The sequence below is a fragment of the Bos indicus genome, chromosome 10, assembly GCF_029378745.1.
Source record: "Bos indicus isolate NIAB-ARS_2022 breed Sahiwal x Tharparkar chromosome 10, NIAB-ARS_B.indTharparkar_mat_pri_1.0, whole genome shotgun sequence".
Classification (NCBI taxonomy): Eukaryota; Metazoa; Chordata; class Mammalia; order Artiodactyla; family Bovidae; genus Bos; species Bos indicus.
The window spans coordinates 72,008,539-72,036,296 of record NC_091769.1 but is presented as its reverse complement, the minus strand read 5'-3'; the positions used below and the strand labels follow the sequence as shown (position 1 = coordinate 72,036,296).

The window sequence follows — 27,758 nt, the reverse complement described above, 5'->3', positions numbered from 1 at the left end:
TCTACAGCAATGCAGAGATAGGCTGAATCTAGGCATATTCCTCTTGCACCCTCTTAGGTACAAAATGCCAATAAGCACTGTTCCGTCTGCCAGCAAAAGAGACAGAGACTGCAGATGGCTGTGTGGCAGATTTCCCTGTGGGAAGGCCCTGAACATAGCTGGCAAGTCAGACTGAGGCTGGTAGCCCTGGGGAGCTACAAATAGGTCCTGACAGGAATAGATCCTGACCCTGGACTGGGATTTGCTTATCCAGTGTAAATGCAAATGCATATAGTGGTATAAAAGAGCTGGAACTGAAGATATGACACCAATTTGGGCAGTTGATGGTTATTTCTTCAGACCAAGGAACATGCTTTACAGCCTATACTGTGCAACAATGGGCAGGAAACTATCCTTTTCAGAGTAGTAGTTTGATAGAGAATTGGAGCGGGCAATTAAAACATTGGTTGTCTAAAACAGGGGGGATAGAATCATGACAGTCTGGGGTCTGGCTTACACATCTTTCTGAGTGTGCTCACACTCAGTGAACATGAGTGGAGCTAAAAGAGTGTCCCCAGTGGATAGACGTCTGTTTTTCTGGTGGATCTGGGGGACAGGGGAAGGATGCTGATATGACTATGCACTTCTTACTAAGGAAGGATGATGCTGGTAAAATCATCATACTTTTTCTTTCCTTCTTCCTCACATCACCTCAACTTTTTTTTTCCTACCCGATGCAGTGGTCACAGAACCACACCTGTAATTATAAGTGCTAGAAATAGGGATCATTTTTAAGCAAGAAACTATGCTTTTAAACATTTTGTCAGAATTCCTACAGGCCTGATGGGGGTAAATTTTACCTTCACTCCATCTGGCAAAATTGGAATTAACAATGAATGTATCTGTATTTCCTGGTAGCAAAAACAGCCCACTTGTTTTGCACCTATTATCACCTTGCCCAATCTTAAGCGAGGTGGCCTGAGGGAAGGTATGGTAGACTAGTATTGCTGTCTGCAATCTAGACCAGCACAGTGGCCAAACCTAATGTCCCTTCCAGAGGTGGAAAAATATGGGTATAAATGGAAAGGATGGGGAAGAGAAGTTGTGGGTAAAGGAATTAATGAATACGTAATGTAATGAGGGAAATCCAGTATTATTTATATTACCTCAAAAGAGGCTAGAGCAAGAGTTGATATTGTCTCAGTTCAATTATAGCAGATGCTTGAAAGGGTGAAGCTATGTTTTCTGAGACTACTCCTGTTTTAGGAAACTGACAAACGTCTCCAATGGAAAGCTGTAAATCTGAGTAGCCTCACCCTGGGAGACATTTCCATGATTATGGACTGTATAATAACTGAATGGGATTATAGCAATATTCTAAAATCTTTTGAATTTATGATCATTTTGCTGTAAAAAGACAAGGGCATGAGCTATGATATTGTGATTTATAACAAGAAACATACATTTGGTCTTTGTCTACTGTTCCTGGCACATAGCTCCTAAAACCCTTGTAATTTCCTGTTCAGCCACTCAGTCATGTCTGGCTCTTTGCAACCCCATGGACTGCAGCATGCCAGGCTTCCCTGTCCTTCAGCATCTCCTGGAACTTGCTCAAACTCATGTCCATTGAGTTAGTGATGCCATCCAACCATCTCATCCTCTCATTTCCTTCTTCTCCTGCCTTCAATCTTTCCCAGCATCAGGGTCTTTTCCAATGAGTCAGTTCTTTGCATCAGGTGGCCAAAGCATTGAAGCTTCAGCTTCAGCATCAATCTTTCCAATGAATATTCAGGATTGATTTCCTAAAGGATTGACTGGTTTGATCTCCTTGCTGTCCAAGGGACTCTCAAGAGTCTTCTACAATACCATAGTTCAAAAGCATCAATTCTTTGGTGCTCAGGCTTCTTTATGTTCCAACTCTCACATCTGGGAATCTTTTATTATAATATTGTGGTTTTTGTTTTCGATTCCTAAAATAGCTCCAGAACCACCAGGTGAAAGGAGCATGCTTCCATTCCTAACAAGCCTTTCAACCACACCTGAGTTTATCTTAACAAGATGACTTTTGGAAAGTCCCTGAGTATGGGGACTGGTTGCCAGGAAAATCAACCATGATTACAAAGTTGGAACTTCCAGTAACATTACCTTACATCCTGGTATGATTATATACCCATGGAGCCCTGGAGACAGAGTGAGACTTAGCTCTTCATGCTTTACCATTAAAAAGTCATGTCACTTCGAATAAGGCATTTAAATTCTCTGGAGTTCTTTGTGTTCATTCACAGAATAAAGCCTTTGGACTATGTTATTTCTAAAGTCAATGTATATTTACCTCTCAAACACTTTAGGATCATGTTGCCTTCTACCTCCTGCTACATCTACTTTTGGTGGCTTCTTTTCCTCTTTACATTTACTAAATGAAGTTATTAAAGCCTCACTTAGATTTACTTTCTCTACTCTCTTTCCTTAGTCAATGGTATATGCTTTTGGTTTTAACTAGGCAACGTTCTTTAAATTACTTCCAAATCTAAACAAATGTAAATTAAATGTCCATATCTGATGTTAGTCCTGTGTTTTCAATTGCCTGTTTGCCATCTCCAATCAGATGATTCACTATCATATAAAACTTAGTGTGTCCAACACTAATCATCTTATTCCTGAAACTACTTTTCCTCCTATAATATTTCTGTTATGATATCTCTTACTGGCATAGACTCAAGCCTTATAGACCTCTTTTATTCTTTCCTTTCCTCATCTTTCAAATTTAATTGGTTGCCAAGTTCTGTCAACTCTTCCTAGTATTTCTACCTTTCAACCCTCCATTTATAATACTATTTCCCCTTGGTTCATTTCAGTTTCTCAGTACCTCATATCTAGATTAAGCTAATAGACTCCTATTGGTTTTTTTGTCCATTGCTCTAAACACTGCTGTTAAATTTCCTAATATATAATTTTGAATTATGTTATTCCCCTACTCAAAAACTTCAATGCCTTACCATTACCTATCAATTAAAGTCTAGGTTATTCAGACTAATCTTCATGTCCCATTATCAATTCATATATTCTACCTCATCCTACAAAAATTTTGTGGAGCTTACAGGAGGAACATATAATTAAATAGTAAAATAGCAGAGATTGTGAATGATGTAAGTTAGAAGAGATCAAGTGTTGGGATAGGGAGAGAGACCTTAAGTCCTACAGGGTTTCTGTTACTGAACCACAAATTTGGCTCTGAGGTTTAAGGTAGTCAAAGTGAAAAGGAAAATAGTTAAATAGTTAAATAATTAAATAATACTCATTGTCAGTGAGGAGAGCATAACTTTTCTTCAGGGGGAAATGTTTTTCCTACACTTACTTCCAAAAGCACTTTCCGAGGTGGCCCTACAATTGAGGGCACAGAGTGATGGGAAGGATAATATTCTCAACACCACCCTGGTGCACGTGCAGTACTAGCTTCATATGCCTGTTTTAAAAACAACCCTTAGTGAAAACCAACACCTGAAAAAAACCCAGTATGCAACATGCTAGAGAACTGTTCATGTTTGGGGGAGAATAGTTTTGATTCTTCATTCTGAGGAGGGTCTTGAAAAAAGCAAGGTTAGAATTAGTAATCTTATCAGAGTACCTCAAAGTCCCAAATAATCATAAACTATCTCTCAATTTTCTAGAAACTTGAAGTTTTATTGTGTGACAGGTGCTAGGCAGTGTTACACAGGGAACTTTCTATTCTCCGCACATTTGTTGTGCATGTATCCTATTACATGGAAATCAGAAGCCTTGAATGAACCTGCTTGTTACAGAATTCAGGTTTCCAAATATTGCTTTCATAGTCAATCCTATGTTCTGTGTTATTTTTTAACACAGTAAAAAAAGTTATTTTTTACTAGTACAGTTTACTAGTAATGTTGACATACCATTTGTTGGTTCAAATATGTTTTTCTTAAATCTTAACTGTATTTTTCCAGGTAACAGGAAGCAGTTTTTAGGCCCAAGAAGATGGTAGGGCTCCAGGGCAGTTTTTCTATCCTGTCTCATAAAATTGTGCTCTTTATTTGTTAGGCATTGGATTCAGTGGGTGTAAATGTAAGCAGTATCTTCCCTTCTGTGCCACCTCATTTAGACAATTAAAAACTGGCCAAAGGAGAAAAAATTAAAACCCAGATCTAAAATGTGCTTTGGGGATCCAGATTTTAATAAGCATAGTAAGTTTACATACTAGTGATTAAGCAACATTCAAAATGACTATGACTTATGGATATATATTAATATGCAGTTTGGACCAAATGCTATGAGTCAACAAAAAACTTACAATTGAGATTCCATCCAAAGCTTTCAGTTCTGGAAGATGAAATATTACAAACAACCGGTAGTTTTCTTGATTCCACACAATAATGTTTCCATACATGTCTAGAATAACCAGGTTGCATAAACCCTGCATAATAAAAATGCATTTAATGCGATATACATATATACTCACTCTGTTTTTTTCCCCTTAAGAGTTTAATCAGCCTTGAATTTTAATATTTGAATTACTCTATCATTCCATAGTGATTTGAGATCTTTGGAGTGTACTATTTACAGTACACTTTCAGACTATTAAAGTATAATTTTGTGCAGTATTTCAGTGGTCTATACTATATGATCAGAATCACTTTTTGGATATTGGTGCTAAATATATTACCCATGATAAAGACTTATAAAGAACTTAGCAAAGTTTAAAACATACGCTATGTTTATGGAATAACAGTCTATTAAATAGTACATGGCTATTATGCAGTATATGACTTCCCTGGTGGCTCAGACGGTAAAGCATCTTGCTTACAATGTGGGAGACCTGGGTTCGATCCCTGGGTCGGGAAGATCCTCTGGAGAAGGAAATGGCAACCCACTCCAGTACTCTTGCCCGGAAAATCCCATGGATGGAGGAGCCTGGTAGGCTACAGTCCACGGGGTCGCAAAGAGTTGGATATGACTGAGCAACTTCACTTACTTAGTTACTTATTATGTAGTATACAAATATGGGCTTCCCAGGTGGCTCAATGGTAAAAGAATCCACCTGCCAATGCAGGAGGCAAGGGAGATGCCAGTTCGATCCCTGGGTGGGAAAGATCCTCCGGAGGAGGAAATGGCAACCCACTCTGGCATTCTTGCCTGGAAAATCCCATGGACAGAGGAGTCTGGTGTGCTACAGTCCATGGGGTCTCAAAGAACTGGACATGACTGAACACATACATAAGCACATATACAAATATAATAGTGAAATGAAGCAATGAAAAACACAGTCTTCTGATGAGGGATAAAACTGAAGTGCTTCTGCCTGGTAAGGGAGTAGCAGACTTCAATGTGCTTCCTTATTAGATATTTTGATGTGCCTTTGTTGTGAAGGAAGGGCCCTGACTTTTTACCCTGAGGGGGTAAAACTACTTACTCTGTGTCTATAATGTATTTATGTAGCTATTGTTGATTAGGTTGACTCTACAGCTCTAGAAGTAGTTGTATTGGGGGAATATGATGAGGATAAGTTTGCAAGCAAGAAAAGACAGGAAATGGATGTAAGTTTTTGGTAGGAGATAAAGTCCTAGCAATGTGGTATCAGCAAAAGGAGAGAGGCCATTGGGAGTCTCAGTGGTAGGAAATGACCTTTGAACTTTAGAAACTATGAAGTCCCACATTACATTTGAAGTAAATCCCTATTCTTTGTTGTAGTAAACTTCCATTTTATTAAAACCTCCAGTAAAACCTGTTATACAGAAGCCTCAATATAAGAGGTTTCCTGGGGAGAATTAAAGAAAGCAAAACTGGGCAAAGCAGACATTACTTTGCAAACAAAGGTCCGTCTAGTCAAGGCTATGGTTTTTCCAGTAGTCGTGTATGGATGTGAGAGTTGGACTGTGAAGAACGCTGAGCGCTGAAGAATTGATGTTTTTGAACTGTGGTGTTGGAGAAGACCCTTGGACTTCAAGGAGATCCAACCAGTCCATTCTAAAGGAGATCAGTCCTGGGTGTTCTTTGGAAGGAATGATGCTAAAGCTGAAACTCCAGTACTTTGGCCACCTCATGAGAAGAGTTGACTCATTGGAAAAGACTCTGATGCTGGGAGAGATTGGGGGAGGAGGAGAAGGGGACAACAGAGGATGAGATGGCTGGATGGCATCACCGACTGGATGGATGTGAGTTTGGGTGAACTCCAGGAGTTGGTGATGGACAGGGAGGCCTGGCGTGCTGCGATTCATGGGGTCGCAAAGAGTCAGACACGACTGAGCAACTAAATTGAACTGAACTGACCAGAGAGGGTAGAAGCCATAAGTGAGAACCAGAAAGTAGTGAAAGATAATCAAGAACTGCTCTGAGAAGAGGAACTGTTAATGAATCTTATCCCCCAGTCAGGTTAGGTGATCCTTGGAAATACTTAAGGAAGGCACAGTTAGAAGGAATGGAGATCGGGTTATTTTATTTGAGGACTAAAATATATTTCTGTGAAGCTATCAACCTGGGGACACTATCAACTATGGTTACACACTCGCATGTTTGTATGTGTACATAAATTGAATGCAGATACGTTTTAACAAACCTTGTTTTTCCTAATTTTTATTTTCTTCTTTACATTATTCTGTATTTTCCAAATTCTATATAGTGAGCATGTATTACTTTCATAGTATAAATAAATAAAATTTTTAGAAAAATAAAAATATTAGTGCCCCCAGATAGTCACCTTTAAATTGTAGATCTCCTGATTGAGAGCAATATAGTTATTGCTTACGTATAATTCAATTAGTGTAAAAGCTTTTTGTAGACCACTCAGTGAAGTGATTCTGTTGTTCTCAAGAGAAAGGGAATGCAGATGAAGCATGTTATCAAAAATATGCTTTTCCAAACCAGTGAGGAGATTATTATTTATGCTGAGGCGGGTTAATTTAGTCAGCTTGGAAATGCCTAGAAAAATAAGCAAATTCAAAAAAAGATTCAGACAGCACTGAAAGGTTAATTTAAAAAAAAAATAAGCTGCTGGTTGTTTTACTGTTTCTCTTTTTCTAAGTTCAAGTTACTTGACAGATTTTATAGTATTGATCATCACTGTTTTTCCTTTTGTTAAAGAAGAATATAATGTGCATTAAGTCCCAACTAATATATTAAATTCTAATTTTGGATTTCTAAGTAGACTCATTTTTCTTAGATGTTAAAGGAAAGCACTGTGTAGGAATATTGAATTAAGCTTTCAAATAACCTTTTAATGATGTAATTAATTAAGGTTTTCATCATCACAATAATATAAAGCTCTACACAAAGCTTCAAGTATTCACCCACTCCTTCAAGTATTCACCCACCCGTACTGTAAAACATTAAGGGTAAGGAACTAGAATACAATGCTCTGGAAAGTATTCCTTACTTTGGCATCATTTGTAGTAAAAAAAAGAACTCTAATTCTACCTTTTTATGTTTAGAAGTACTTTAAGACAGAAATGTTACCTCTCACTACAATCTGATCCCTATGTATTAACACAATATATACTGTAGACACTTTGTAACTGTGGATAGGGTGATGCAGTTGAAAGACAAGAACTCTGGAGTCAGAGTTGATTTCAAGTGTAACACTACTAGATTTAGGACCATAGGTAAATTATGTAGAATTGTATAAACTCTGAGCCTAATTTTCCTCATCCATGAAATAAATATACCTAAATCTACTTCTAAGGGCTATGGAATTAAATAGAGTGATATTTGGAAAGTATCAGTTCTAACTATTGCCAAATAAATAATGAATACTCAATAAATTTTATTCATGTTCCTCTCTCACATCAGCCTTTATCATGGGACTATGAAATGCTGAAAGTAAATCAATCTGGGGCCAGTTAGGATGTACTATCAAAGCAAAAATCCTCAAATTGGATATTAGGCCTATCTGTGTTTGGGAAAAAAAAAAAGATAAATATCTGTTAAAGTTTAGTAGGGTAGCTTGCCGGGAGCCAGTGTGAGGAACTCCGCCTGCGGCAAAGATCATGAGGAAGGAGGCTCGGCATACGCAAAGGCAGGATCGAGCCTCAGGAGTCCCCCTGGAAATTCTCAAGCATCTACCCCCAAAACCAGAGTCTGCCTACTTTACTGCTTTGTGCTCTCACCTACACCTCTGACTTTACGAGGGGCTGTCCTGGGCGGGACAAGAATGTTTTAGTTCACAACCGTGAGAGGCCTGAGATGTTCTAAACTGTCTGAACACAGATTCCTTTGAGCAGTTAAAAGATTGATTAGAAATTGTATTGGTGAAGGGTTTTTCACGTGTTGGGCCAATGTTTGCTGCTAAGTTTCCATATCCCTTACCTGCTGTGTCCCTGGCAGTGTATTGATTAATATAATTGGTGTAAGTAGTAGCTTTAATGTTTGTAACCTTGGACCCTTGAGTTAATTCTTTTTCTTGTTATAGCCCACCACACCTTTGCCCTATAGGAATGCAACTTTAATGCTTTTGGAGGGTGGCACCTGACTAATCACCTTGAGAGAAAAATAAGTTTTCTGAAGAAAGGGTCTTAAAATGTTAACAGGCCTCCGGGCCAGAAGATGATGCAAATCACCTAAACTTTTGCATATGATAAGTTTGCAGGAAGAAAGCCTGGCTTACTGCATGACTCTACTCCTTCCCCCATTATCCTCTATGCATAACTTAAGGTATAAAAACTACTTTGGAAAATAAAGTATGGGCCTTGTTCACCAAAGCTTGGTCTCCCCATGTCATTCTTTCTCTCACCTTCTGGCTGAATTATTCAGCCTCTTTTCTCCACTGAATTTCCTCACTGAGCTATCCTTATTTAACCACTCTTTATATCCTTAATTAACGTTTAATTAAGCAATTGTTTCCTGATCCTCGCCAACGCCATCCCCACTTCGAATTCCCTGGATCCACCGGGGCTGGACCCCGGCAGTAGCTATCTTTGAAAAGTGGGTATAGGGAAAAGACAGGTTGAAGGATTCTTCTTTTCAATAAGCATATGCAGGGAAATAAAAAGGAAATGGGTTCTCAGCTGTATATACAAAGCAAAATTCTCACCCTATTGTATGGGAATGGAAGGCTAGTGATGGTTCTAAACACAGATGCCTGAGCTAAACCTCTCTACACTCTTACTCAGCTGAAATCTATAGAAGAGAGGCCTGTGAATCTGTACATATATTTGATTAGTGGTGATTGCAGCCATGAAATTAAAAGATGCTTACTCCTTGGAAGGAAAGTTATGACCAACCTAGATAGCATATTCAATAGCAGAGACATTACTTTGCCAACAAAGGTCCATCTAGTCAAGGCTATGGTTTTTCCTGTGGTCATGTATGGATGTGAGAGTTGGACTGTGAAGAAGGCTGAGCGCCGAAGAATTGATGCTTTTGAACTGTGATGTTGGAGAAGACTCTTGAGAGTCCCTTGAACTGCAAGGAGATCCAACCAGTCCATTCTGAAGGAGATCAGCCCTGTGATTTCTTTGGAAGGAGTGATGCTAAAGCTGAAACTCCAGTACTTTGGCCACCTCATGCGAAGAGTTGACTCATTGGAAAAGACTCTGATGCTGGGAGGGATTAAGGGCAGGAGGAGAAGGGGACAACAGAGGATAAGATGGCTGGATGGCATCACCAACTGGATGGAGGTGGAGTTTGGGTGGACTCCAGGAGTTGGTGATGGACAGGGAGGCCTGGCGTGCTTCAATTCATGGGGTCACAAAGAGTCAGACATGACTGAGTGACTGAACTGAACTGAACTAAGTGATTCTTATGATCAAGCACTTTTTTTATAAACTACTGTTAGTTACCATTAAAATAAAGTATAACGAATGTTAAACATTCTATTTTAAAGATAATTAACACTTGTTTTGCATATGTAATTTTTTTAAGTAAAAATTTCTATTTTATGAAAAAGGTAGTACACACACACATGTTAAAAACAATTCAAAAACAAATAAATTAAGCCCCTTTCCCAGGCTTTGGTTTTCAATTTTTACCTTCTCTCAATGACAACCCTGTTACCAAAATGCACATGCAGAAATATTCTATACCTAGATAAGTATGCTGATGTGTGTGTGTGTGTGTGTATGGCTACTTATATTTTTCAAAAGTATGCCTCATTCATTCATTTATTAATATATACGCAATGGTATAGATCTTGACTACTGCCTAGTTTGTTACATGCTAAGTTTGGTAAGAGATGGTAAACACTGGTTCAGAGATGGGAGGGAAGGCAGAGGAAATGAAAGTCAGCTGGTTGGGTGCATTATATATAGTAACCAACCACAGATCCCACTAAGAGGTGTTTAGAATACTCTGGGCTTAAGAGATGGTAAACACTGGTTCAGAGATGGGAGGGAAGGCAGAGGAAATGAAAGTCCACTGGCACTAAGAACCTGCCTGCCAATGCAGGAGACGTGAGAGATACAGGTTCTAACCCTGGGTCAGGAGAATCCCCTGGAGGAGGGAAGGCATGACAACCCACTCTGGTATTCTTGCCTGGAGAATCCCAAGGACAGAGGAGCCTGTCGGGCTACAGTTCATAGGGTCACAAAAAGTTGGACACTGCTGAAGTGACTTAGAATATTCTACTCCAAACCATCTTGGGACTTCTTGGAAGATCTTCCTCTTCAGAAATTCCTTTATTAGTGTCACTCACTTTTTATTCTTCTTAATTAGACATTCATATTTTAAGACTCTAGGATTATCTAACATCTTACCTTCTATCTTTGAGATGCAGTTTCCATCTAATGTGAGCTCTTCCAAGTTAACACAAGATTCCAAGCCTTCCATTTTAGTGAGATTATTGTTGCTGAATGAAGCCCATTTCAAATTTTCCAGTTTTTCTAAATTTGTGATTTCAAAAAGATGTTGCCCATCTAAATTTAAGGCAGTTATCTGTAGAATGATTCACTTTATATGTTATTTCTGAATCATATCAAAATTCACTGTTATAAAAAGGCTAATGAAATAATTCAAATGTGGTAACATCAAAAAAAATTTCCTTTAGGAACTAAAGACATGGCAAAGCTCTTAATTTACATAAAAGTAAAATTTTGATTACTTTTTGAGATTATAACTCAAAGAGGGACTTAGATGGTTTTATAGAAACTGAGCTGTGCCAGTCAGCTTCCCAGTAGTGAAGGACTTGGCTCAGCTGCTGGGAGTGCTATTGGCAGAAAGCCTTCAACTGTCAGTCCCTTCAGGGACAGCATCAGCTGCAGAGAGCAGCCTTGCTCAAGGTCATGCCCCTTCCCAGGTTGGCACCTACCCAATGATGAAGGGAAAGAAGGGCCTGGCCTTCTCAGCCCAACTTAGGACAGATTTAAAGGGCCATTGCTATTCCAGAACTGCCCACAGGGTCAGCTAAGACTATAACTGAGCCAGCATCACAGCTAAATATCTCTGTATCCTGTAATAAAATCAATGGCACTAATATCTTCCATTTTCAAGGGTCAGATTCTCTTAACTCAGTTTCTACCTTTGGCAAGAGGTTACATGCTGCTTTATGAAGAAGCTGTGGATGTTCCATAACATTTTTCCTTAGCTTTGGGTGAATTCTGACTAGTTCCCCTATTCCCTTGCCAGGATTCCTGATTCTTTTTATCTTACCATCCAAACTTTTGACTTGGTCTCTGGCTCTGAGCTTTAAAGCCCTCTTGTTTATTACCCATTGGTTTTGTAGTGTACCTTAATCCTAAATTCCTGTGCTAGAGTGACCACTGCTGAGGTCTCAGTTCAGTTCAGTCACTCAGTCGTGTCTGACTTTTTGTGACCCCACGGACTGCAGCATGCCAGGCTTCCCTGTCCATCATCAACTCCCAGAGCTTGCTCAAACTCATGTCCATCACGTCAGTGATGCCATCCAACCATCTCAGCCTCTGTTATCCCCTTCTCCTCCTGCCTTCAATCTTTCCCAGCTTCAGGGTCTTTTCTAACAAGTCAGTTCTTTGCATTAAGTGGCCAAAGTATTGGACTTTCAGCTTCAGTATCAGTCCTTCCAAAGAATATTCAGGACTGATTTCCTTTAGGACTGACTGGTTGGATCTCCTTGCAGTCCAAGGGACTCTCAAGAGTCTTCTCCAACACCACACTTCAAAAGCATCAATTCTTCAGTGCTCAGCTTTCTTTACAGTCCAACTCTCACATCCATACATGACTACTGGAAAAACCATAGTTTGACTAGATAGACCTTTGTTGGCAAAGTGATTTCTCTGTTTTTTAATATGCTTTCTAGGTTGGTCATAGCTTTTCTTCCAAGGAGTAAGAGTCTTTTAATTTCATGGCTGCAGTCACCATCTGCAGTGATTTTGGAGCCCAAGAAAATAAAATCTTTTACTGTTTCCATTGTTTCCCCATCTATTTGCCATGAAGTGATGGGACCAGATGCCATGATCTTAGTTTTTTTAATGTTGAGTTTTAAGCCATCTTTTTCACTCTCCTCTTTCACTTTCATCAAGAGGTTCTTTAGTTCCTTCCTCTTTGCTTTCTGCCATAAGGGTGGTGTCTTCTACATATCTGAGGTTATTGATATTTCTCCTGGCAATCTTGATTCCAACTTGTTCTTCATTCAGCCCGGCATTTCACATGATGCACTCTGCATACAAATTAAATTACAGCCTCGATGTACTCCTTTCCCAGTTTGGAATCAGCTGGTTGTTCCATATCCAGTTCTAACTGTTGCTTCTTGACCTGCATACAGATTTCTCAAGAGTCAGGTCAGGTGGTCTGGTATTCCCATCTCTTTAAGAATTTTTCACAGTTTGTTGTGATCTACACAGTCAAAGGCTTTGGCATAGTCAATAAAGCAAAAGTAGATGTTTTCCTTGGACTTTCTAGCTTTTTCTATGACCCAATGGATGTTGGCAGAGATCAAATTCGATCTCTTCCTCTGCCTTTTCCAAATCCAGTTGAACATCTGGAACACTGAGGTCTAGCCCTGATGTCTAGCCCTGTGACACAGCTAGTCACAACTTGACTTCTCTTTCAATTTTAATTTGTCTCTCCCAGTTTTCTGCCCATTACCTATCTGTACCCTCTTTATGACATAAAGGGCAAAGCTGACTAAAATCAACTGAACTTAAGATATTTACATTAAGTTTAATAGAATTGCTTTTACCTTCAAGTACCAATTTCCACTCATATGTGAATGTGGTCCTAACTTTGAAGTCTGTGTCAGAATTTTGGCAGAAGGCCATATGCTGAGAATCCGTGGTCTCTCTTCTTTAGTACTAGAATGCCGTAAGAGAGAGAACTAATAAGACAAAAAAACACATGATGAATAAGGAAATATTATGTAAAGGTCCATTTATATATAGTTAAAAGAACTGTCTCTTAGATGGCTGGCCCAATGAATAAAATATGACATTTTCTATGTCTTAAAGTGTTTTCAGTAACTTGATGTACTTTAAATCATATATCTCGCTCATTTTTTATCAGTTATTTAACCATAATAAAATAATATTTATAAAACTGTGAAATGATTATTATAATACAAACACCATGTAATTCATTCATGGAGCCAGTTTAAGAGCTAGAATATTCCTACTACCCTAGAAGCTCCCTGTGTGTCCCATCCTAATCTTTTTTCTCTGCTGCTCAGAAGCCATCACTCATCTCAAGTGAATCAATCAATTCTCTTATGAAGCAATCAAATAATCTCAAAATTTGTATCTACCATTACTTGTTTTCTTTATAGACCTATGTTTATATCCATAAATAAAATATTAGTCTTACACATATTTGAACTTTGTGAAAATTTAATAATATTTGTATTCTTCTGTAACTTGTTTTGCTCAACATTGTATCTATGAGATTCTGTAGCTGTAGTTTATTCATATGTCATTGTTATATAGTATTTCCTTATCAAAGTCAATGAACACTGAGCTGATTTCAGGGTTTTTTGCTATCATAAACACTGCTGTTATGAATATTCTTGTGCATGACTCTTGGTACACATATGCAAGAGTATCTTTGGAGTATATAACTTGCTGGGTTTAGGGTATGTATATATTCAGCTTTACTAGATAGGGTCAATTTGTTTTCCAAAGTGGTTACACCAGTTGTAATAACTTTTACTTCAAATCTTTGCTAAAACTTGGTATTGTCAAGAGTTTTTTTTTCCCCCAATAGTGGCCATAAATTGGTAGATCATTAAAGTTTTAATGTTTATTTTCTTGAGTATTAATATGGTAGAGCATCTTTTCCTAAGTTGTTTGGCTGTTTTGATTTCCTCTCTAGTGAAGTGTCTGTTTAAATCTTTTGCTCATTTTTCTGTTTCATTGGTTGTCTTTTTCCTAATACATTTTGGATATATAAAGAATTGTGTAGATTTGTCTAATTTTATCTACTTTTGTCAATTAGATATGTTGCAAGTTTCTTTTCCCAGTATATAGCTTGTCTTTTGACTTTCTACCCTTTGAGGATTAGATGTATTAATTTTAAGATAGACGAATCCAATCTTTTATAGTTTATGCTCTTTATTTCTTACATAATAAATTCTTCCCTAATTCAAGGTTATAATGAAAATTTCTGATCTTTTCTTTTAAAATATTTTGGTTTTGCTTTTTGCAGTGAAACCTTAATGCACTTATCCCATTACCTTCAGGGAGCGAGCTCCGCCCCTGGCAAAGGTCATGAGGAAGGAGGCTTGGCATACGCAAAGGCGGGATCAAGCCTCAGGAGTCTCCCTGGAAATTCTCGAGCAATCTACCCCCAAAACCAGAGTCTGCCTACTTTCTACTTTGTGCTTTCACCTGTCCCCCACTACCTCTCTCTGAAAAAAGAGTTAGCTTACAGCTCCAGTTAATAATTCCTGGGTGTGACAGTGTTTCAACCTACAAACTCCCTTGGAAGTCCTCTAGCCTGCCTGAATAGGTTTTTCCGGCCACATGTGATTGCTCAGAGCCTCCAAACTGTGAGAGGCATGAGATGTTCTAAACTGTCTAAATACAGATTCCTTTGAGCAGTCAAAAGATTGATTAGAAATTGTATTGGTGAAGGGATTTTCACTTGTTGGGCCAATATTTGCTGCTAAGTCTCCATATCCCTTACCTGCTGTGTCCCTGGCAGTGTATTGATTAATATAATTGGTGTAAATAGTAGGTTTAATGTTTGTAACCTGGGACCCTTGAGTTAATTCTTTTTCTTGTTATAGCCCACCACACCTTTGCTCTGTAGGAATGCAACTTTATCTAATGCTTTTTGGAGGGTGGCACCTGACTTTAGAATAATCACCTTTAGAGGAAAAGGCCTCCGGGCCAGAAGATGATGCAAATCACCTAAACTTTTGCATATGATAAGTTTGCAGGAAGAAAGCCTGGCTTACTGCATGACTCTACCCCTTCCCCCATTATCCTCTATGCATAATTTAAGGTATAAAAACTACTTTGGAAAATAAAGTGCGGGCCTTGTTCACCGAAACTTGGTCTCACCATGTCGTTCTTTCTCTTACCTTCTGGCTGAATTATTCAGCCTCTTTTCTCCACTGAATTTCCTCACTGAGCTATCCTTATTCTATTACTCTTTATATCCTTAATTAACGTTTAATTAAGCAGTTGTTTCCTGATCCTCACCAACGCCGTCCCTGCTTCGAATTCCCTGGATCCACTGGGGCTGGACCCCGGCAATTACCTTTTATTGACTAGACTCCCTAATCTATATGGTCAGCTCTGTGATTTATCACTTTTTCATGTATGTGTGGGTCTACACTGGGTCTTTATATTCTGTTGTGTTGGTCTATTTGTCTAACTCTGCCAAATCCACACTGTCTTACAGGATTTTAGCAAGTTTTGATTTCTGGTAGGGTAAATCCCCAAGTCTTCTTTAGGAGTCAATGATATTTTGATCAACAAAAAAGTTTCTTTCCTTCACTTTAAACAGATCCAAAATTAAACATTACATTAAGGAATTAACATTCAAATATTCTACAGAAAGTAAATACCTAGATAACTAGAGTGGAGATATTAAGGATATTGAAGCAACTTTAGTTAAAGTAGCATTCTTAATCTGGATAATACAGGTACTTCCCCTTCCCCAAGTTAATAGGTTTTGTTTTTTTTCAGCCAGACACATATAATATCAATACTAGGTAAATAAGTCACTAAATTCTTTCTCAAGGTCTCTAGGCTTACCTTATCCACAGAAAGTTGCTTATTTTCATGTAGGCTCTAGAAAGGACTCTGGTGAGTTCAGGTTGACTAGGAAAAAAACAGTTACCCTAGAGGTATTTTTGAGGTAGTGTCCAGGGATGAGAATCCATAAAACTACTTGGTATTTAAATAGGATACATTTAAGCAGAAAAAAAATTTTCAAGTGATATGATTGTTATAGATGAACTTTTTCATTAGCATGCTAAGAGAGAATACAAAATCTCAATAATGAAATAAGAGTATAGGAAATATTATTTGTATATTCTAAATAGAACAAGAAATATTAAACAGTAAAAGCCAACCTGAGTAATCTTTGTTCCAGAAATAAATTTCATAGCTGCTGTTGCTTCTTCTTCAGAAATGAGGACTCCATCTAAATGAGTAAGGGTCTTTAATCTGCCAATAACACTCAGCCTTAATGTGGCTGGCTTGGGAAAAATAATAAAAGTTAATTTTTACAAAATATTACATAGTGTTATGACATGGAAAGGAGTTTTTCTTCATTCCTTCCCACATAATTCAAATTATGCACCTCCTACTTTATTATATATGTCTAAAAATAAAGGCCTAACTTAATTCTTTAAATAATAGTTGATATTAAATTATATTTAAGAATTAATCTGTTTTGTTTGAAGCTGGATACTTCTACTGTTGTGAAGGGAGGAAATCCCACTAGTTGTTGAAAAGTGACAGTGATGAAAAGTGTTCAAAAAACTGCAGTGCCTCCTGTTTATCTAGATCAGCAGTTAGCTACTCAGCCAATTGGGTGAGCCAATACAGATCTTCAGCTCTTGACATTTAATTTGGCAGCATGGCTATAGCTCTACTATGATCAATCAGGAAGTCGGATTTGGCAAAAGAAAAATATGCTTCAATTTTATGGAGTGAAAAAGGAGAAATACAACAGTATAAACATAGTAATATGGCTAATGTAATAGAAACAATCATGCTTTTAGTCTCTTTTTGAAATGTTGAACACGGTCTATATATATTTTTGAAAAGCAAGAAAAGATGCATTCTTTAAATTATAAACTTGGGGCTTATTTTAAATACTTGGAGATACTCTTCAATATAATCATTGAATATCGAAATTTCTTAGCATGAATCTACATATGTTTGTGATGAGAAAAAACAGTGCTCAAATTTCCTTTGATAACAGAACATATATAAGACTTTATAATTTAGGTTTATTGGAGAATGTGACAAATTTGTTCCCCCTTTAATAGTATGTTTCTCTCACAGTATAGTATTCTATTATTCTTGGTTCCTATACCTCACTACAGTAGGATTCTAGCACACTGAGCTATATATACTACGTTATAAAATTTGAAAACTAAAGATTTTCAAATGGCAATGAATGACATCTGATACTCTTAAGACCACAATACTCTCAAACTATTAGAGGCTGCAAAAAAAGCTGATGTGAAATTAAAAACTTTTCTATAGTAACATTTGATTCACTTGATCGATACATTATATTCAAATTACAAAATACTTCAAGGAATTCTACTGAGACAAAGACAGTTTGCCTGTTTCTGGGTATTATTGAATAATTGTGAGAAAACAGCTTTGAAATAAAAGTGATTGTTTGCTTTTTTATAAACATGTCTGTTACATACCTTTTGCCATGGATTATGTCGAATATCAAGAGTGAGAAGGCTTGTGGTATGTTTGCATAACATATTTATTTCATCGCCAGATTTTTTCAATTGATTCCAGCTCAAGTCTAAGTGCTTAAGTTTCATCAGACCTCTAAATCCTTCAAGGGTTATCACATGGTTATGACTTGCATCCAAATATTCAAGGTTATACTGCAACACATACAAATAGAAGTGATGCTAGAAGGATCATGGTTTGTATTTACAGTTCTTTTTTTCTCTCTCTGATTCTTTAAGTACTTTACATGCTTTTTGGTAATCCTTACAGAAAACCTAAACAGTAGCCTATACTGCAGTAATGGCATCAGTTGTGTCTGACTCTTTGCGACCCCATGAACCGCAGCACGCCAGGCCTCCCTGTCTATCACCAACTGCCGGAGTTCACTCAGACTCAAGTCCATCGAGTCAGTGAGGCCATCCAGCCATCTCATCCTCTGTCGTCCCCTTCTCCTCCTGCCCTCAATCCCTCCCAGCATCAGAGTCTATTCCAATGAGTCAACTCTTCGCATGAGGTGGCCAACGTACTGGAGTTTCAGCTTTAGCATCAGTCCTTCCAAAGAAATCCCAGGGCTGATCTCCTTCAGAATGGACTGGTTGGATCTCCTGCAGTTCAAGGGACTCTCAAGAGTCTTTTCCAACACCACAGTTTAAAAGCATCAATTCTTCGGCACTCAGCTTTCTTCACAGTCCAACTCTCGCATCCATACATGACCACTGGAAAAACCATAGCCTTGACTAGACGAACCTTTGTTGGCAAAGTAATGTCTCTGCTTTTGAATATGCTATCTAGGTTGGTCATAACTTTTCTTCCAAGGAGTAAGCGTCTTAATTTCATGGCTGCAGTGATTTTGGAGCCCCAAAAAATAAAGTCTGACACTGTTTCCACTGTTTCCCCATCTATTTCCCATGAAGTGATGGGACCAGATGCCATGATCTTCGTTTTCTGAATGTTGAGTTTTAAGCCAACTTTTTCACTCTCCTCTTTCACCTTCATCAAGAGGCTTTTTAGTTCCTCTTCACTTTCTGCCATAAGGCTGGTGTCATCTGCATATCTGAGGTTATTGATATTTCTTCCGGCAATCTTGATTCCAGCTTTTGCTTCTTCCAGCTCAGCATTTCTCATGATGTACTCTGCACTTGATAAATATTGCCAAATAGTTTTAAGGAAATTTGTATCAGTTTTTTCTTCCAACAATAGGATTTGAGAATGCTCATTCCTTAAATATCCACCAACCTACCTGCTTTATTTTAATTTACATTATTACCAATGAAGTTGCACACCTTTTCCATGTTTGAGATCCCATGGACTGTAGCGCAACAGGTTCCTCTGTCCATGGGATTTCCCAGGTAAGGATACTGGAGTGGGTGCCACTTCCTTCTCCAGGGGATCTTCCTGATCCAGGGACTGAACCTGGGTCTCTCGCACTGCTGGCAGACACTTTACTGTCTGAGCCACCAGGGAAGCCTGTATCTATACTAGCTATATTTTTGCTTGTTGTCTTTCTCATCTTTGGCCATTTATATATTTAGATCTTTATTTTACTTAACTTGTAAGAAATCTTTAAAACAATTTGCTACATCTATTCAGTGCAAACAAAATTTTCTTTTAAAGTATATACTACCTCAGACCCAGAACCAGAAAGTGATAAAGAAAACATGAAGAAAATATTTTGCAACATATTTATAAAAATAAAAATAATATCACTATAAATTAAAAATAAATTTGATTTCTTTATAACTTAATTATTTGAATTCACCGTAGAATTAGTTACTGCTATATAATGCATAGCTCATATTGTTGTAATAACACCTATTACAATGACTCAGGTTTCAACAGTTGAGTGTTCAGATCATTAAAATCTAAAAAGTTTCTGGAAATTAAATAGTGTTACTGATTGTTATTATAAGTAAGCATAATAAAAAATATCCTATAATTTACTATCATTATAATTTCTTGAAAAAAAGGATATTTGGCAGTAGAAAGTATTAAGGATATAATCTTAGAACAGTCTTTTTATTTTTAAATTAAATAAATTTAGATTTATAAAATTTTACTACATGGTCCACCTTTTGCCATTTTTCATCAAAAAATGGTTAAAAACTTGTCCCAAATTCTGACACTTGCATGCTGATTAGCATTTGGGAACAATTCATTATATAAAGATAGCTATCTTCTTTTCTTGAAAACAGGGGTAGGATCTTCACTTTTTTATATTCCCAGAATATAAAAGAGACTTCATACACTCCATAAATATTCAAGGAATAATATTTTCAGTTTTGCAGGAGAATTTGGCATTTTAGTATTTCTTGCGTTTTGGTTTAAATCTTTTGTAAGTTATGGTACAATTCAGCCCAAATTACAAAGATTAAAACTGACAAGACCTCTTTAAACTATTTTAGGGATAATAGTTCAATCTCTAAATGTAGATTAGCTGTCTTGAGGCATTAGAAATATTTTAACACTAAATTTGTCATTGGAAAAGGTAAGACAGAAGTATTATTTCTATAATCTATAAAGTTGCAAATAGCCATACATATTTGTCTCTCTCTCCTTGGCCAACTCTGACTATGGTATAGTTATTTTCAGAGAAAAGAAAAATCTGTTCCTATTTCTTTGGCTTGGATACTCTCCTTTCCTGATAGTTCAGGTGAATGAATGACAGACATACAGCTTTTGATATTTCAATTTTACCTTATGTGGATGTCTTGCTTAGATTTTTAATTTTTAAAAAATCTATAAAAATTATATAATGTATCTCCGCCATTTATGAAGCCCAGGTCTTTCATTATATAAACAGTCATAGATTGGGAATTCTGATTCACAAGGCAAAGACAGGGTAATGAATACATAGTAACCATCCATTTACTTTCTGCAGCCTAGTAGAACCTAATGCCTAGCATACAATAAAGTATAGAAACTCTCCATGTTAGAGACATAGTTAAGGAAAATGATAGTAAAAATGAGATAAGTAAAAGTGAAAGTCTCTCAGTCATGTCCAAGTCTTTGCGACCCCATGGACTGTAGTCTTCTAGGGTCCTCTGTTCATGGAATTCTCCAGGCCTGAATCCTGGAGTGGGTAGCCTTCTCCAGGGGATCTTCCCAACCTAGAGACTGAACCCAGGTCTCCTGCATTGCAGACAGATTCTCTACCATCTGAGCCCCTGGTGGCTTAGCTGGTAAAAAATGAGATAAACTAAAGGCAAACATAAAAACTTAGAAGATGATAAAAGTATCAGGTGAGTGATTAAATTAGGGCATAGCCTTTTGTGATACAGAGATAAATATAATTAATATTAAACATACATACAAAGTTGATTATTGGAAAATATGTAGGCAGAGGCAGCATAGGTATTCGATCTCTCTGAATCCCCACATAAAAAGAAAGTAAAAATAAGACCAAAATCCCATGGACAACATTTATAATAAAGCTACATAACAAGGTAGCCCCGTAAGTCCCAAAAGAAGTTGGTGGGGATAAACCACCAATAACCACAAGACTACATGGTGTCCATGTTGATGTGAGAGGAAGAAGGAAGCATCAGGGCATCATCTGACAGGCCTGAGAATAAGAGAGCCCCCAAATAGCCAACCAATATTCAGTGGAATATCTGAAGGCACACTGAGTGCAGTTGAAAGTGGGAGTTTTGCCTTCTCTGATACCAGATGAGTGCATGAGATCCACAGTAAAAAGGTCTGAAGGGGCTGGACCAGTCTAGCACCTATGAATTTTCAAACTACCCCACCAGGCTCCGGTGAGAACTGAATCCTTCTTGGAGAAGAAATTGCTGGGCTGAGTCAAAATTAAACAGGATAAGGACAAAGGAGGCAAATAAAAGAGAAAGTTCAGACTGAAGTGGAAGAAGGAAATAGAGTCAGGAAATCTCAGAAAATAAGTGCTACAACTGTTAACAGTACATATAAACAGCAGAAGAGGGAGATCTGTGAAATTACAAAAGCTTCCCCAACACCCACTTTCATTTTAAAAGTTAAGAAGAATTTCACTGAAAAATGAGCAACAGAAAAGTATTGAGGTAAAATCCCAGACAAAGCTAAACAAACTATGCATGCATGAAAGAGAGACAGAAATATTGCTGCGAGCAATAAAAGTATATCAGAAAGACATTGCCAAGAAACATACCATAACCATAAACCTATTATTTCAAAACAAGCAAAAAGATGTTAAGAATGATACAAGATACAAAATAACAACAGAAATCTGGATTAGAAAAACTCAGAAGTGAAGTGAAAGAACCCAGAAGAGAATCTAAAATAAAATAATAAAATCATTTTAGAAGTGAATACTAAACTAGTCAAAGACAAAAGAAGTCAACAACAGACAACACCTTAAGAGAAACAGAAAGTGAAAAAGATGGAAATTTAAAAAAATCAAATCAATTTAAAAATCTAAATGGAGATATAAAAAGGACTCAAGAGAAAGTGACAAACAGTGAAGAGAAGATTCAACATATGGATAATGTGAGTTCCTAAAGAAGAAAACCAAAGCAAGGAAACAAAAATTGCTAAAAGCTTTCAGTTAAAAAAATGACTTTAATATTTATTTTGGAAGAGCATACTGTGAATCTGAAATCTTGACCCAGAACAACCAATGCCAAGACATACTCTTATAATAAAATTACTAGACTTTAATGAAAACAAAAAAACTTCCTTTGGACATCTAGAAGAAAAAAGCTTGTGACTTATAAGAGAAAAAATTATATATTCTAATCAGACTTTTTTACAGCAACACTTTATGCCACAAGAAAATAAATAACACTTAAGATGCCCAAGAAACAAAATTGTGAGCCAAAGATTTTATACCTAACAAAACTGCCTTTTGGGTATAAAGGACATAGATAAACTATTACCAATATGTAGTAACTTAAGGGATATTGTTCCAAAAGCCTTTCCTGAGGAATCTATAATAGAATATTTTTCTGACAATTAAGATATTTGATACCAATCTAAGGACTGGTGATGAGAATTAAATATACAATTACCAATGAACTAAAAAGTAGAGTGTACAGAGTATAAGGGCTACATGTTCAAAGTAGATATAGTATGATAATTTTAACTTTTTTAAAATAGGGAAGACTGGAAAGAGCACACACAAAATTAAAAAAAAAAAATAGTTATGGTAACATGCTGATGAGGGTATTAGCTCTATCATTCCAAGACTGTTGTGTGTGTAACAGGGGATAAAACAAATAAATGATTATTAAATATCCTAATTCTATCACCTTGTAACCTTGAAAATCAGGATTATTGTTGTTTGAAAAAAAGATATAGATACATGTATCAGAGAAAACTCAATATCCCCAAAAAATAAGATCATGGCATCCAGTGCCATCACTTCATGGCAAGTAGATGGGGAAAAAATGGCAAAAAATGTTTGGCAAATGTTTCCAAAAAATGGAAACAGTGGCAGATTTTATTTTCTTGGGCTCCAAAATCACTGTGGACAGTGACTGCAGTCAGAAATTAAATGACATTTGCTACTTGGAAGAGAAGCTATGACAAAGTTAGACACCATATTAAAAAGCAGAAACATCACTTTGCTGACAAAGGTCCATATAGTCAAAGCTGTGGTTTTTCCAGTAGTCATGTAATGGATGTGAGAGTTGGACCATAAAGAAGGTTGAGCATCAGAGAACTGATGCTTTCAAACTGTGGTGCTGGAGAAGACTCTTCAGAGTCTCTGGACAGAAAGGAGATCAAACCAGTCAATCCTAAAGGAAATCAACCCTGAATATTCATTGGAAGGACTGATGCTGAAGCTGAAGCTCCAATACTCTGGCCACCTGATGGGAAGATCCAACTCTTTGGAAAAGATCCTGATGCTGGGAAAGATTTAGGGCAGGAGGAAAAGGGGATGACAGAGGATAAGATGATTGGATGGCATCACCAAATCAATAGACATGAGTTTTAGCAAACTCTGGGAGATAGTGAAGGATAGGGAAGCCTGGTGTCCTGCAGTTCATGGGGTTGCAAAGAGTCTGACACGACTTAGCAACTGAACAAAACAACAACAGAGAAAAGGTTAAGCTAAATGATTTCCAGTCTTGAATTGGAAATATCAATATAAATCCATAAGGTTAGTTTTAGTTACACATATGCACATATACCAGCCCCCCTCCCACACACACCTGCCTCACAACAAGTCCTGTCCAGTGGAAAGACTTATAAACAGTGACTAACACAGGTTGTGGTCCTGAAATACCACTTCTCTAAAAGAAACCAGGGCTTCTTGAAGAAATAGTTGACTCCATGTGTGCAGTAGAAAAACACACAAAATGTGTATGGAAAATCATTCATCCTAGGTGGCAAAGAAGCTATCACAGACCACTAGAGTCATTGCTAAAGGATATAACTTTATGATGCTTCCACTGGCTAAGTATGAGAAAATCTGAGCTTCGTCATGATAATAATTGCAATAAATTGAGTATCATCAAATATGTTTAAGTCCCTGCATTCCTAATGACATTAAAACAGAAAAAGAATTGCTCATCTTTGGGAAATCATAAGGAACTAATTCATTATCTTCAAAGTTGGTAAATAAAGGCAAATAATCAAATATCTTTTCTGCATTTTCTATATGAATGATTCTACTAGGTATCCAAATAATAGATAAAGGGAAATGTCTCTATGTAAAATATTCCAATTAATAAATGAAAAAGAAATGAGAATAAGAATATTGCTATTTCATAATTTTCAATGAATTAATGAATATTTAATGCCGGGCTGGATGAATCACAAGCTGGAATCAAGATTGCCAGGAGAAATATCAATAACCTCAGATATGTAAATGACACCAACCTTACGGCAGAAAGCAAAGAGGAACTAAAGAGCTTCTTGATGAAGGTGAAAGAGAAGTGTGAAAAACTGGCTTAAAACTCAACATTCAAAAAACTAATCATGGCATCCAGTCCATGGCATATAGATAGGGAAACACGGGAAACAGTAAAAGACTTTATTTCTTGGGCTCCAAAATCACTGCAGATGATGACTGCAGCCATGAACTTAAAAGACACTTGTTCCTTGGAAGAAAAGCTATGCCCAGACAGTGTATTAAAAAGCAGAGACATTACTCTGTTGACAAAGGTCCGTCCAGTCAAAGCTATGGTTTTTCCAGTAGTCTCATTGTGCAGATATAAGAGTTGGACCATAAAGAAGACTGAGTGCTGAAGAATTGATGCTTTTGAACTGTGGTGTTTTGAGAGTCCCTTGGACTGCAAGGAGAACAAAGGAAATCAACCCTGAAAATTCATTGGAAGGACTGATGCTGAAGCTGAAGCTCTAATACTTTGGCCACCTGATGGGAAGAGCTGACTCATTGGAAAAGACTGATTCTGGGAAAGAATGAAGGCAGGAGGATAAGGGGACAATGGAGGACGAGATGGTTGGATGGCATCACTGACTCAATGGAGTTGAGTTTGAGCAAGCTCTGGGAAATGGTGAAGGACAGGGAAGCATGGGGTGCTGTAGCCCATGGGCTGGCAAAGAGTCAAACATGACTGAGCAACTGAACAACAATGGATATAGGCTCCTTGAATCAGAAGAGTGACGACTAGACATTATGTGTCTCTTACAGTCTTGCCAGAGGAATGGAATCTGAATCTGATCCAATCTCTGGATCCAGTTGCCAATTTGGAAAAAAAACTGGTGGGTAGAGGGCATGTAGGGTTGTATCATAAGTAATATATTGGCAGGGTCTAGACTGTGGGACAGAGAAGGCGATGGCACCCCACTCCAGCACTCCTGCCTGGAAAATCCTTTGGACAGAGGAGCCTGGTGCGCTGCAGTCCATGGGGTCGCACAGAGTCGGACACAACTGAAGTGACTTAGCAGCAGCAGCAGCAGCAGACTGTGGGAAACTCTTTGGGTTGGAAGGTGCAAGTTTTTCTACAACTGTTTTACTACACTGCAACTTCAAGGACTGCAGCCCACTAGACTCCTCTGACCATGGGATTTTCCAGGCAGGAAAACTGGAATGGGTTGCCATTTCCTTCTCCAACAAATAAACAGTGGGGAGTGAAAGAGAATAGAAGGGAAACTTACAAGAGACTTAAAAAGTACAGTACATTTAAAAAGTGGGGGAAACCAAACTGCTGGTGCTAGGGATGCACACTTGGGTGTTGGAACTATGGGGGGGAAACAGCAGGGAGAGGATAACTACAGAAGTTAGGATAATGATTTCTGGAAGGAATGAGGCATATATAAGGATTTATGCTCTGGGTGGCAGAGTTTTATTTCTTGACCTGGACGATACTTACAAGCATGTTCACCTTATATTAATTTATTAAACCACATATTTGTAGTATGTGGTTTTCAGGATCTGTGTTTTATTCTACATATACAGTGTCTCCTCTCTTTGAACACCTGAAGATCCTGATAGTCATTTTTAGAGACTTATTTATATATCAGATTCTTGATGTTTGAGGAGTCTATACCTAGTTCTAAAATTAAAAAATAACACTTGGGCATAAAATTTGTGCAGTTCCCTTACCTGTAAAATGACCATGGTAATAGTTATTCAATAAGTAGGCTGTGTGTCTGTGGTGATGAAAAGAACATAACCACACTGCAAAATACACACTGGGCAGCTGGCTAAACTCACTCATCCTGTGTGACTTAAGAGTTTACTCTTTATATTTGTGCCTCAGCAAAATCACAGTGCTTGTTACAACCTTTGGAACTGCTAGAAAATCATTAGGAAAAAATTAAACAAAAAATGCCACCAATTAATATATAGTCCTGGGACCTCTATTAAACTATCTTCTTTTCCCAGTTGCATACCAAACCCTACAGGAATTCCGTGAAAAAGGACTTTGGCCTTACTTGTGCCTGTCCGGTTTCCTAAAACCATTAAAATTCCTAGAAGAAATAAAGGCAATATGCTCTTTGACATGAGTCTTAGCAATGTGTTTCTAGATATGACTCCTCAAGCAATGTGGACAAAAGCAAAAATAAAGAAATGGCACTACACCAAACTAAAAAGCTCTGCATGGCAAAGGAAACCATCAGCAAAATGAAAAGACAACATACCAAGCTGGAGAAGATATTTGCAAATCATGTATCTGATAAGGGGCTGATATAAAATATATATGAAAAACTCATAAAACTCAACAACAAAAAATCAAAAAACCCAATTTAAAAAATAGGCAGAGGAGCTAAATGGTCATTTTTCCAAAGTTATTTTCAGATGGACAACAGGTACCTGAAAAGATGTTCATCACTAATTATTAGGGAAATGCAAATCAAAACCACAATGATTTGTTATCAAAAACGCAAGAGAGGATGTAGAGAAAAGTGAACCCTCATGCACTGTTTGTGGGAATGTAAATTGGTGCAGCCAATTTACAGTATGGAAAACAGTATGGAGAGTTCTATTTTATATTGAGAATAGAACCCCCATCTGATCCAGCTATTCAACTTCTGTGTATTTATCCAAAGAGTATAAAAACATAAATTCAAAATATTGTACCCCTGAGTTCATAGCTGAATTTACAATTGCCAATATACAGAAGCAACCTAAGTGCCCATCAATGGATGAATGTATAAAGGAGATGTGGTATATATATACTATGAAATACTACTGAGACATAAAAAAGGTGAAATCTTGCCATTTGCAACAACATGGATGGAGGGTATTATGCTAAGAGAAATAAGTCAGAGAAAAACAAATACTGTATTATATCACATATGTGGAATTAAAAACCCAAATAAAGGAATAAACCAAACCAAATAAAGATAAACACACAGATAAAAGGAACAGAGTAGTGATTACCAGTGGGGAAGTAGGGTGGAGGGAGGGCAACATGGGTAAAGGTGGTCAACTGCTTGGTGATGGACAGAAGCTAAACGTTTGGTGGTGAGCACACTGTAGTGTATACGGAAGCTGAAATACAATAATATTGTACACATGAGACTCATGTAGTGTCATAAACCAATGTTACCCCAATTTAATAAAAAAGACTCTGGTTTGCTAAAAGA

The 27,758-nt window shown here is 37.4% G+C and overlaps 1 protein-coding gene across 2 annotated transcripts in view; it reads right to left on the bottom strand.

Moving 5' to 3' along the window:
- The window catches only part of LRRC9 (leucine rich repeat containing 9), a 121,731-nt gene that overhangs the window by 32,788 nt on the left and 61,185 nt on the right, over positions 1 to 27,758 (bottom strand). For both annotated transcript variants that reach the window (XM_070797686.1, XM_019969005.2), the window contains exons 18-23: positions 17,729 to 17,920; positions 16,412 to 16,537; positions 13,079 to 13,213; positions 10,680 to 10,857; positions 6,692 to 6,912; positions 4,289 to 4,411 (exon numbers count right to left, since the gene is read on the bottom strand). In XM_070797686.1, the coding sequence (XP_070653787.1) occupies positions 4,289 to 4,411; positions 6,692 to 6,912; positions 10,680 to 10,857; positions 13,079 to 13,213; positions 16,412 to 16,537; positions 17,729 to 17,920 (975 nt within the window). The remainder of the gene's footprint in view (positions 1 to 4,288; positions 4,412 to 6,691; positions 6,913 to 10,679; positions 10,858 to 13,078; positions 13,214 to 16,411; positions 16,538 to 17,728; positions 17,921 to 27,758) is intronic.